Source organism: Saccopteryx bilineata, chromosome 2 (assembly GCF_036850765.1).
Source record: "Saccopteryx bilineata isolate mSacBil1 chromosome 2, mSacBil1_pri_phased_curated, whole genome shotgun sequence".
NCBI classification, from domain to species: Eukaryota; Metazoa; Chordata; class Mammalia; order Chiroptera; family Emballonuridae; genus Saccopteryx; species Saccopteryx bilineata.
The window spans coordinates 18,062,567-18,075,289 of NC_089491.1; the positions used below are offsets into that span (position 1 = coordinate 18,062,567).

The following is a 12,723-nucleotide window of genomic DNA, read 5'->3' on the forward strand; positions in this document are numbered from 1 at the left end:
TGGAGTGGTAACACACAGAGGAGGTTCTAAGTATTTACTTTGAAGAGCCTGCCTCAATTTCAGTCTCCGAACCCAAGCAAATTACTTTTCCTTGGCTGAAATAATCGGAAGATATGTTTTCCAAACCCCAGACTTAGTTGTACTCATGGAAGAATCAAAGCTTTCGGTAGGGAAGCTTCTGAAACTCCGAAGGACAAAGTGGACTCTGCTTTCAAAGAGTTGACAAAGCGCTTCCCAAACTTCGATTCTCAAGAGCGTTAAGGTAGCCTGACCTGTGATGGTGCAGTGGATAAAGCATCGACCTGGAAATACTGAGGTCGCCGGTTCGAAACCCTGGGCTTGCCTGGTCAAGGCACATATGGGAGTTGATGCTTCCAGCTCCTCCCCCCTTCTCTCTCTCTGTCTCTCTCTCCTCTCTCTCCCTCTCTCCCTCTCTCCTCTCTAAAATAAAAAAAAAAAAAAAAGAGCGTTAAGGTCGGTTTGCAGAGTGAACACGTGGGTAGGGGCATGCAGTGTGCTAGTGGCCACCCTGGGTTCTCTCAGAATGAATTATGACAGGCAGACTGCATTCCTACGACTCCAAATACTTTTGTTGCCCAGGTAGATCGGGGAGATACCACAGACACAGGGTATCTGGATGCCAGCAAGATGTTTGCCAGAGCTTCTCATACGTGTATTAATTTTTACCTCTATTTATCTGACTACTCTGTCTGCCCAGGTAAGTGCATTCTCTGTGATGGCAGGGAGTGTTCATTTCACTTCCTGGACATACCCTCTTCCTGGCACATTGTAGACTCTCAACAGATATTTACTGAATTTACAATACCTTTTTATTTCCAAAGGGGAAAACTGTAGATAGACTGCTTGCTAGTATAGTCAGATGGTTCATTCATTTTTATTTGATTATATATTCCCAAGGAGTTTTCACTCATTCACGGGACTGGTGTTGACCTGAAGAAGTTCTGTGGCCGTGAGCTGTCAAATGCCAGTCTCCGTCCAGTCCTCTTCGACACTGACGCTGTTGCCTGTGATCAGGGACAGCCCTGCATGGGAGGCTGGGAGGAGCAAGGGCCACAGTTCGACTTCCCATTCCAATCCCTTCTTCTTCCTTAATGGGTGGCCATGCCCAGGACAAATATTAATTCCTGCAAACATCAATTTCTAAATATTAAAAGATGGATATCAGCATCAACCTAGTGAGACTCTTCCATGCACTACCTGATTGTATCATACCTAAACACCTAGTCTGTGGCTGGACCTGTCGTCAACACTCAGTAACTGTGGGATACGTTGTAACCCCTCAGTAACTGTGGGATACGTTGTAGACCCTCAGTAACTGTGGGATACGTTGTAGACCCTCAGTAACTGTGGGATACGTTGTAGACCCTCAGTAACTGTGGGATACGTTGTAGACCCTCAGTAACTGTGGGATACGTTGTAGACCCTCAGTAACTGTGGGATACGTTGTAGACCCTCAGTAACTGTGGGATACGTTGTAGACCCTCAGTAACTGTGGGATACGTTGTAACCCCTCAGTAACTGTGGGATACGTTGTAACCCCTCAGTAACTGTGCATTCTTTTTCTCACATTGCGCTCCTTTTCATACCCATGCGGTTGGCAGAGGGCATGGAGTCGGGAAGAAGGGAAAATGGGAGATCACAGGATTAGGACCAAAGAAATAGCTTGAGACACTAGAAGAAAAAAGGCCCAAAAGACAGAGAGGCAGTTTGGTAGTACAAAACCTTCTTTACTTTAGTTTAGAAAAATCAATTCTACAAATACAGGGTGGGGATGACCAGATTTATTTGCAGTGCATGTGAACAAGGAACCGGTTGACACAAATCCTGGGCTGTGTTATGGTAAGCCTCGTGTTCACAGAGAGGGAGGTGACAGTTCGTTTCGGCTCTGCTGGTCAGATCACACCTGGACATAACCTGATATAATGCCTAGTTCTAGACATCAAAACTCAAAAAGAACTGGAGCAAACTAGAATGTGTTGCAAAGAATCCAACTAAATGAATCTACACTATGAGACGCATGGCAAAATCACTAGGATTGGAAAACAATGATTTAATACCCAGGGTTGTAGAGGATATAGGGCAATAATCACTCCTACAGACAGTTGATCAGGATGAAATTGGTATAACCTTTCTGGAGGACATCTTGACATGGATCAAAGCTTTAAATATGTCAATATCCTCTACCCAGCAATTCATCTTCTCACTCTTAAAAAAATTCTACACATGGATACACAGAGATGTGTAGAAAGGTATATATCTTTAGGAGTGTGCATTATATTATAGTGAAAAATTGCAACCTTCGGAATTTAAACAATGGGGAACTGATTAAATAAATGATGACACATCGATATAGAAGAATGTGGCAGACATTAAATGGTATCGGAGTCAATACTTAATGACATGGGATAATGGGTAAGATATATTTTATTTAGCTTAATTTTAATTTCACGAGTGGTCTCAGTTTATTTTCAAATAAAGAACTGGTGACCTTTAGGGTCAAGCTGGTGCCCTTGAGATAAAGCCCTGCTCGAGGCTCATTCCAGCCATCCTGGGATGGAGCTGGTGGTACTGGGATCAAGCTGGCGACCTCGGGATAGAACCAGTGACCTCGGTGCTCTGGGGTGATGCTGTATCCATTATGCCACTGCCCAGGGCAAGAAAAAAATTTAAACCCTGGCCAGTTGGCTCAGTGGTAGAGCATCGGCCTGGCGTGCAGAAGTCCCGGGTTCGATTCCCAGCCAGGGCACACAGGAGAACCGCCCATTTGCTTCTCCACCCCTCCCTCTCTCCTTCCTCTCTGTCTCTCTCTTCCCCTCCCACAGCCGAGGCTCCATTGGAGCAAAGATGGCCTGGGCACTGGGGATGGCTCTATGGCCTCTGCCTCAGGCGCTAGAGTGGCTCTGGTCGCAACAAAGCGACACCTGGGATGGGCAGAGCATCGCCCCCTGGTGGGCAGAGCGTCGCCCCCTGGTGGGCGTGCCGGGTGGATCCCGGTCGGGCGCATGCAGGAGTCTGTCTGTCTCCCTGTTTCCAGCTTCAGAAAAATACAAAAAAAAAAAAGAAAAAAAAAAATTAAATACCCCAAATCTTACTATCCAGAGAATAACAATTAAAGCACCTTAATATGTTTATTTGTATATATGCATATGTGGATATATATGCATACATTGTGTCTGTATGCATACTTTGTGTGTGTGTGTATTTTAAAAACAGAATAGGATTGTTTTGTACTTACAGTTTCACAATATGCTTTTTAAAAGTTAGTTAATAATGCTAGATCATGAACAACTCAGAATAACTTTTACTGTTCTCTAATAACTTTTACTTTTCTCTTATTTTCTTCATATTAAAATGTATTTGTTTTTGTTATGCACCCTCAGTGGAAAATCACACCAAATATCTGCGATTGTATCTGAGTTTACATATGTGGCAGGAATTCCCTTTTGCATTCTTCTGTGTATACTTTTCCCTCAACAATGTATCGTGGAGACGTTTGCGTGTCAGGACAGATCTATGTCACTGTATTTAATGGTCTCATGAAAGTCTATTTCAGAGATATGCCATCATTTTTTAAATCAGTTCCCTGTAAGTGGGCTTCTGGTCATTCCTTTCTTTTTCCGAAATGATAAACAATCATGTTTAATTATATTTTACCATAAAGGTTTTCTTTTTAGCCATAAAGATTTTTAAAATTTCAACATGAATCCCAAGAATGCTATGGAATCGTCCTTCCTGGGGGACCAGAGAAGCCAGTGTTTGAGTTCAGGTCTCGCCTCTCTCAGCCCGTTTCCCCCCCTGGAGGAATAGGACTGGGTGTGGCCAGGCTGGGTGACGTGCCTGGCACTGGGCCCGGTGCGTAGTCACGCCCGGTGGCAGGCAGCAGTGTGGTCAGAGCGTTTCCAGGGGTGGATGTGCATGACGTGTGACATTGTCCTAGAGCTCAGAACACACTGCGAGTTGTGTGGTTGGGGGAGCAGAAGTTTCAGCTACTTTGCACCCCTTTCCAGGACTGGCACTGTTCGCATTCCTTGGATGGTCGGAGGTCAGACGGGATTTTTACATTCCTAAGCTACATATTTCTCTATCTGGTGCAGTTCTGGGCAATCTAAAATGCAATATCGCTGTCACCAGCTCGAGGAAGACACAGAGCCTGAATAATTTAACATGTCACCACCATCCATCATGATACCAAGAGTGCGGGAGATGGAGCGTGGAGGGGTGGGCGCTCCAGAGGCTGCCTAGAGGTGTGTGGACAGGGCGGCCCAGTCAGAGAAGGCAGGCTTACAGGAAAGAAACAAAGAGTTCATTTCCCAGGCCCAGGAAGGACCACACAGTCTGTCCCTTTCCAGCCTTTCCCATACTATGCCTTTCAAGTTGTTCAGAGGCCCTGATGTTTAAACTTAGGCTCCTGTTCCTAGCTTGCTGCTTAATACCTATCTCATCCTGGGGACATTCTAAGTATCTCTGAATATCTCAGTTTATTTATCAGCAAAATTGAGATAATTCTCTTGTAGAGGGCTTAGCATTGTGCCTGGAATATCTTAATTACCAGCCCCTTACCAGAAAGTAAGCTCCAGGAAGTCAGGGAGGTTTTTTGTCTGTCATCCTCAATGTCTAGAGAAGTGTTTGGCATAGAATGGCCACTAAGTTGATAATTGTTAAATGAATGAACAAACGAACGAGTAACTGTTGTGATTCTGTTCTTAGATGGCCAGTGGTTCCAGGAATGATTGAATGGTCGCCCACTGCCTTCTCAACCACTGGGTCAGGACTCAGGGTACCTGAGCTTGGCGGCCGGCCTCTTTCAGTGTAGCTCTGGAATACCTCCACTCTGTGTTAAATCTCTTCTCTCTCTCTTCCTCCCCCCCCCCCTTTTCATAACCCCACCCCCACATTCTATAGTTCTGTCATCAGTCTTGAGAACAGAGAATTAAATTTTAACCTGTAATTTTTTTCTTCTTTTTTAAGTGAGAAGAAGGGAGATAGAGAGACAGACTCCCACAGGCACTCTGACCGGTAACCCCCTGGCTGGGGCCAGTGGTCTGCCTATCTGGGCGATGCTCGTAACTGAGCTACTTTTAGCACCTGAAGTGGAGGCTCCATGGAGCCATCCTCAGGGCCTGCAGCTGATGTGCTCAAACTAATCTAGCCATGGTTGCAGGAGGGGAAGAGAGAGAGAGAGAGAGAGAGAGAGAGAGAGAGAGAGAAGGGAGAAGGGGAGGGGAAGCAAATAGCCACTTCTCCTGTGTGCCCTGACCGAGAACTGAACCCGAGACATCCACATGCCAGCCCGAGGCCCTACCACTAAGCCACCTGGGCAGGGCCTTAACATTTTATTGAGGTAAAATTCATGTAACATAACGTTAACCGTTCACAATTTTAAACGGGGCTATTCATTACTGTTCGGTAGATTCACAAGGGTGTGCAACTGTCACCTCTGTGTCATTCCAAGGCGTCTCCATCACACCAGTCGGAAACCACATACTCACTCGGCCACGATCCCTGTTTCTCCTCTTTCCCTGCCCCGCCCTGGCAACTCCCACGCTCTCTGTGGGTTTACTTCTTTTGGATAGTTTCTATAAATAGAACCATGTGATATATAACATTTTATCTACCTTCTTAGCAGAATGTTTTCAGGGTTCACCCACAGTGTGCCATGTCAGCATTTCCTTTTCCTAGCTGAATGACATTCCCTTATAGATCATAGATAGACCACATTTTGGTTATCCATTCATCAGTTGATGGTCATTTGTTTGTTTTTCCCTACTTTTCCACTATTGTAAATAGTGCAGTGATGAATATTCAAGTACCAGTATTTTTCGGAATACCCTATGTTCACTTCCTGGGGGATATGCCCAGGGACAGGACGGGTAGGTCCTGTGACAAGTTTGTGTTTCACTTCTTGAGGAACTAACTCTTCTCCACAGTGGCAGCGCCGGTTTGCGTTCGCGCCGGCAATGTCTGCAGTTTCCAGCATCTCCCTGTCTATTCCAACACCTGTTGTTTTCTCATCCTGTTGATCATGGTCAACCTGGTAGATACGAAGTGGTTGTCCTCTTGTGGCTTTGATTTGCGTTTCCCTGATGACTCATCTTTTCAGCAGAACAGAGGGTTTTCAATGAGACGAAAGCTGGGTTCTCAGGTGGGGGCTCTGCCATTGGTAAGCTGTGTGATCTTGCATAAGCAGCCTCGAGGTTCCGAAGGTCGGTTTGCCCTCAGTAAGACTGAGAGGATTCTTACCTCTCAGACCCCTGGGCCGTGGAGATGGGCATGTAATGTGCCCAGGGCAGTGCCTGTCACACTCTGAAACGTGCCTGGCCCCTCTTCTTCATGGCTCCATCTGAGACCACTCCAGGGCCCATGGAACAAGGGCAGAACACCTTACAATGCCTCTTCTTTTCTCTTGCCGGTCCTTGATCTTTCTCACTTTCTCTCAGCTTCTAAATGGGACTACTTGAGCAGCCCTGAATAATGAATGGCTGTCCTTTAGGTCACAAAATGAACAATTTCGTGTTAAAATGTTGGCAGAGGAGTCCCTTTTCCATTAGACTGAGTCATCTCCGAGTCAGTCAGTCTATACTTGGCCTGTGTCCCCTTCAGATTATAGAGACACCCTGAGGCTAGGTGCCCTGGGCGGCTGCCACCTCCCTAGGGTGTCACAGAAGTCAGGGAGTCACCATCCCCACTGATGGGTGATTCCTTTTCTCCTAATAAACCTGGGTAAGCGCTGAGGAAATGAATGGGCCCTCTCCATCATCCCTCTTTGGTCTCTGTGTTAACTGTTTATATGTGCCACGCAGCTTTCCTCAAGGTGACCACGCGAGCTCGGAGTTACTGTCCCTCTTTTAAAGGTGAATTCAGAGCAGTTAGGTGCCTTGTCCAAGCCCGCTCAGCCAGCCAGTGAGACCAAGGATTAGAACTCACGTCTGACATCAGTACCCTGCTCTCTTTCCGTGGAAGTGTGTTACCTCACGTGGCTCATGGATGACACCAGCGGAGAGACCTGCTAGACTCTAAGAGCCCGGGGTCAGAGACAATGGCTGTTCTCTTTTAATGGAATCTGAGCCACACCATTTCTTATCCAAGTCACATTAAAAAATGATTCAACCCCTTAGTGTGGCCTGTGGCTCATTCATCTCTCCCCTGTGCCCAGAGGCTGGTCCTTAATTATGCTCAGTAGTAATGGCTGCGTAGGGGCCACCAGAACTCTGCTGTCTAACAGGGTGGGCACTGGACCTGCCGTGGTCTCCACCGAGATGTGCTGAGGCAGAAAACAGACCCTGGGTTTGGGAGACTTTTTGTACAAAATATATAAAATATTTCAGTATAATAATAATTTTACAGTAGTTACATGTTAACATGGCAATATTAAATACAACCGATTGCGAAAATTAATGCTCATTTCTACCTTTTTAATGTGGCTACTAAAACATTTAAAATGGCATGTGTGGCTCACCTGATGGTTTCCCTGAACAGGTTGGGGTAGAGGCAGCCTCGTGGAGTCTCCATTGGGTGGTGAGGGTCAGAGGGGTCGGAATGGAGGAACTGAAGAAGCCGCCATGGTCGTCAGGTCTGACGTCTGTGTGATTGGACATGCGGGGTGATGCAGGCATCCTTAGGATCTTGCCAAGCCTAATTAGAATTGCTACTAACAGCCTGACCTGTGGTGGCGCAGTGGATAAAGTGTCGACCTGGAACTCTGAGGTCGCCAGTTCAAAACCCTGGGTTTCCTTGGCAAGGCACATGTGAGAGTTAATGCTCCCTGCTCTTTCACCCCCCCCCTAAAATGAATAAATAAAATCTTAAAAAAAAAAAAAAAGAATTCCTACCAATAGCCCAATGACACAGGTTCAAGGGAGGAGCGATGAGAAGAGGGAAGTACACCCCGTCCTTGAGAGCAGCTAAGGGACGTGCAGATCCGCAGAGGGCAGGCCACCAGGCTTGGCCCCCGCTCCACCCCCACGCACACGTGTGCTCGCACCTTCCCAGGCTAGCTAGCAACGAGGCAGGCTTTGCAGGTGGGCAGACCTGATTTTGGTTCCAGCACCCTCGCTCACTGCCTCACCTCCCTTCTCTGAGACCCGGTGTATTCATCTGTAAAACAAGGCTCCTCATGCCTTTCTCGCAGGGATGGCTGTGGACAAGGAGGCATTGACTGGTACGTAGTTCACTGTCCGCCAGCATAGAGACCCAGGGAAAGGACTCCGCAGCCCCGGTCTGGATTTGAATTGCGGTTCAGCTACTTACAAGCTGTGTGGCCCTGGGATAATTAATTTCCTTGTGCCTACATGTCCTCATCCATTACAATGGGAATAAAAATAGCAACCTACTTCTCAGGGTTACTGTAAGGATTAAGCACGTTCATACATGTAAAGGGTTTTGCCTGGCAGGGAGAGAATGCTATACAAGGGTTAGTTTTTCTTATTATATTAGAATTACCGGGGGACTTCTTTATTGTCCCCAGTAGACTATCCCAGGAAGGAATGAGTTCTGTCTTCCATGTCCACGGTGGCCTGGCCGGGGCATAATGGGTCATTTCTTGGGAGAGGAAGAAAGATAAGAATGAGGGAGAGAGGAGGAGGGGGAGGGAGGATTTATCTGGCACATTTAAAGGATTGGGGTTCTATTAAGGGGCATGTGGGAAGGGCTGGGGTAGACCCAGCTGGCACAGTCCGTCCTTTGTTCTCTGCTGCCCAAAACTCAGCTGGAAGATGGACAGATGCTTCCTGTACCTAAGGCATCTATTTTATCGGATACCTTTATTTTTCCTTGGCTAAGAATTATGTGTAGATGAGCAAAAATCCCCCCTCCCCCTCCTACTTGCTTGCCTCCCTCCCTCCCTTCTTCCCTCTCTCTCTCCATTCTTCCTTCCTTCCTTCCTTCCTTCCTTCCTTCCTTCCTTCCTTCCTCTTCCCTCCCTCCCTCCCTCCCTCCCTCCCTCCCTCCCTCCCTCTCTTCCTCCCTCCCTCCCTCTCTTCCTCCCTTTCTTCCTTCTTTCCTTCCTTCCTTTTTCCCTTCCTTCTTTCCTACTTCTTCTGTAACAGTAACATATTTGACGATAATCTGAAGAGTTCTGCTGGCCCCTGTAGAGCTCTGCTCTGTAACGCCCCAGAGGCTGTGCAGGGCCTCTGCCAACTCCATTTCAGACGAGGACTTTAAAGGGGTCACGGCATCTGATGTAATCTGGACCACTTCCTGCTGTCTCCAGCCCTACCCGAGTTGCTGGGGGTTGGGGGTGGGGGTTGCACTAATGGGCAGGGGTAAACCATGACTTAAGACAAGTCATGTTTGGAGGCAAATATCAGACATTGTTGTTTCTTGTGCTCTTTCATTCATTGCAACTTACTGTCTCAAGAAAGGGGCAGGACAGGTATCAGTTTTCCCATTTTACAGAAGTTTAAACCGAGAGACCTTGTCACAAGTGGTTACACATTTGAGTTTGGCCATCACTCATGACTGGCAAATCACTCTCCGTTTCTGAACCTTGGTTGTTTCCTCTGTAGAGCGGGCATCGCGATAGCGCCCTCCTCTGAGTTCTGTGAGTTTGGAATGGGGTGATGTGTGCAAAGACCAAGTACACAGTACTCGGCACCTTGATGCTTGGAGAGCAATCTGCTTTTCCCAAGGTTCCCTTGTGAGCTGTTTCCAGGAAAGCAATTTGCATTCCTCGGGGTCCTACTTGGAGCTGGCCAGACTAGCCCTGAATCCTAACTCTCCTGCTCATCTTCTCCGTGACTTGCAGCACATAACTTTGCCCATGCATGTCTTTGTGTCTTTGTTTTATTATCTCGTTTGTTAATTACACCGTCCTTAGGATGATGATTATGTGCGATAACATACAGATGTCTTCTGGGTACAAAGTAGTTGCCCCACAGGTTGGTGGAATGAATGAATGAGAGAGTGAATACACAATGACAGAACTGGAGAGTGCCTGCAGGTGGGCTGTCTGTGTACAGAACACCAATTCAGTACTCCACCAGAGGAAATGGCGCAGGAAGTCCTCTTGGGAATTGAATAATTGCTTCCTCTAATGCCTGCTTTTCTTCTCTCAGGTGCAGTGTTTGAATGGATACTAGGTTTCGTTCGTGCTTCATTCAAAAGATGTGAAATATCATTTGACTGCAGATCAAGAGGTCCCTGATTCAAATCCCTCTCCAAAAACAAACAAACAAAAAGATGTGAAACCTTTATAGAGAAGGGAGGTGTCCCTCTACCCCACCCCTCCACCACTGACCTCTCCACCCAGGACGACCACTTGTGCCAGATTCGTGAATCTGCTCCCGGAGATAGTCTGTCGGCGTGGGGGTCTGACACACCATACACCATTTTCCGAACCAAAGCCCCACCGTCTCTCTGCCCACCGCGTGCACTCAACATGCTCTAAGCTGAAGCTCTGCCTTCAATATTTCCTCTCCGCGGTAAACATCCCTTTAATTCTTCTTTTTCCACATTCTGTGCTTTTTTCTTTTATAACAGTAAAAAAAGACAAAAAGCTCAGAAATGGAAATTATCCACATCCTCTCCTGCTGGGTTACCTGCTAGCAGTATTTGGCCTGTTTCGTTTCAGCCTGTCTTCTTCTTCATTTTTGCAATCAGCTGTTGTAGCGTATGAATGAATGCGTCGCCCTTTCTGCCTCCGTTCCTGAGTTTGCCCCCGGAGCAACCTCTGTCCCCAGCTCCTGCTCCCATCCTCACCGCCCCTGCCCTCCCCCCAGGACCCTGTCTTCTCTCGCCTGGTGCTCTCTGAGCCTCCCGGCCCTCCTCCCTCCCTGGCACCCACTCTGAGGTCTGTGTGCTGCTGCCACCCCTGTCCGGGTATGCACAGCTGTGGACTCATTCTCTTGCTCCGGAACCTTCCGTGACATCCGTCCTTGGTGTGACACTCAGCTCCTTGCACTGTGCGGCTCCGGCGTCCTTTCCCTAGTCCGTACTCCACCTGATGTGGCCTCCACCTCCCCGCACTCCCCCCCCCCCTCTTACCCGCAGGGACACTCAGCTCTTACTGGAACTCCTCTTTCTACCACTGAAGCCCCATCCATTCTTCCAGCCCTAACTTAAATCTTTCTTCCTCCATAAAGCCCTCCCCGGTCATCTGTGTTGTGATGGATGGCTCTTTCCCATGTTCCCAGGGTGTCGTTGTGTGGAAAGCGTAGCCATGAATTAGGTTAAAGGCGCCATAGGACCCCATTTGTCACCTTGACTCGCTTATGATCCTCTGGTTGGCAAGGCCCAGGTTGTATCTCTATGTCCGGCGTCTGCCTGTGGGCTGGGTGTATATAGTAAGCCTTTGACTGAAATGTATGCAAAATTAAGTCACCTAGCGTGTTTTCTGAGAGACGGGCTCATCGTGCTAAGTGACAACAGAGCTACCGATGACTTTGTAGCCACCACGGACCACACATTTTACATATCACATCTTCTTTCATGTTTAAAGAAATCCTGCATGGCAAAGAGTTAGTGTCCCTATCTTAGGAAGAAGGAACCCAGGGCCCAGAAAGGTGACGCACTTCCTCAAGGTCACAGAGCCCCTAGACAGGGGTCCCCAAACTTTTTACACAAGGGGCCAGTTCACTCTCCCTCAGACAGTTGGAGGACCGCCACATACAGTGCTCCTCTCACTGACCACCAATGAAAGAGGTGCCCCTTCTGGAAGTGCGGCGGGGGGTCGGATAAATGGCCTCAGGGGGCCACATGCGGCCCGCGGGCCGTACTTTGGGGATGCCTGCCCTAGAACCTAGACCCGCTTCACTGCAGGGCCTGAATTCCTTATATAAATCATGCCGACTCCTGGGGCTGCTTGGGATTTATGGAAAGAAGTTGGGGGATGGGGCTGTTGCTCTTTGGGGCGGATGAGGGACTCACCTCGCTCCAGGAGGCCAGAGTGACTAATGGGGTGTGCTTCCTCGCAGGGGGACTCAGCTTTGGGAGAACCAAGGGGACATCGGGGTCGGAGGCAGACGACGAAACGCAGCTGACATTCTACACGGAGCAGTACCGCAGCCGTCGCCGCAGCAAAGGTAACGGAGGCCTCGGGCGGATTCCAGGACCCAGTACGGAGGAGGAGAGCCATGTATGGGCAGCAGATACTGTGCTTAGTGGCAGGCCCACCTCTTCTTCAGCCGCTGGTCCCAGTCCAGTGGACACGGCGCTGGGCGGGTGGATTCCAGGACCCAGTACGGAGGAGGAGAGCCATGTATGGGCAGCAGAGACTGTGCTTAGTGGCAGGCCCACCTCTTCTTCAGCCGCTGGTCCCAGTCCAGTGGACACGGCGCTGGGCGGGTGGATTCCAGGACCCAGTACGGAGGAGGAGAGCCATGTATGGGCAGCAGAGACTGTGCTTAGTGGCAGGCCCACCTCTTCCTCAGCCGCTGGGCCCAGTCCAGTGGACATGGCGCTGGGTGTCCGAACCCCCAGCTGGACAAGTGATCATCACTATGTCCTTTCCCTCCGTTCTTTGTGTTCTTTCTGGCCCACCTCCTCCATCAGAGGATGAAGGGATGGCTTTTTTAAAGTTTATGCAGGTTTTTTTTTTTTCTTTAAATTCAGCACAGGAAGCAACTAAGAGAATCAGATTAAAAGAGGAAGAAGGGAAATTCCTCAAACGCAGGTTAACTCGATGCGGTGGTCTGTGCCAGGCTGTTGGGTAGTTCTCAGCACAGGCCGGCGGATTAACTCAGAGGGTCTCAGCCATCAAGGGGCCAA

General features: G+C 48.5%; 1 protein-coding gene across 5 annotated transcripts in view; it reads left to right on the plus strand.

Annotated features, from left to right (window-relative positions):
* ASTN2 (astrotactin 2) overlaps positions 1-12,723 on the plus strand; it is an 886,721-nt gene that overhangs the window by 283,486 nt on the left and 590,512 nt on the right. For all 5 annotated transcript variants that reach the window (XM_066256387.1, XM_066256389.1, XM_066256388.1 and 2 more), the window contains one exon: positions 11,931-12,038. In XM_066256387.1, the coding sequence (XP_066112484.1) occupies positions 11,931-12,038 (108 nt within the window). The remainder of the gene's footprint in view (positions 1-11,930; positions 12,039-12,723) is intronic.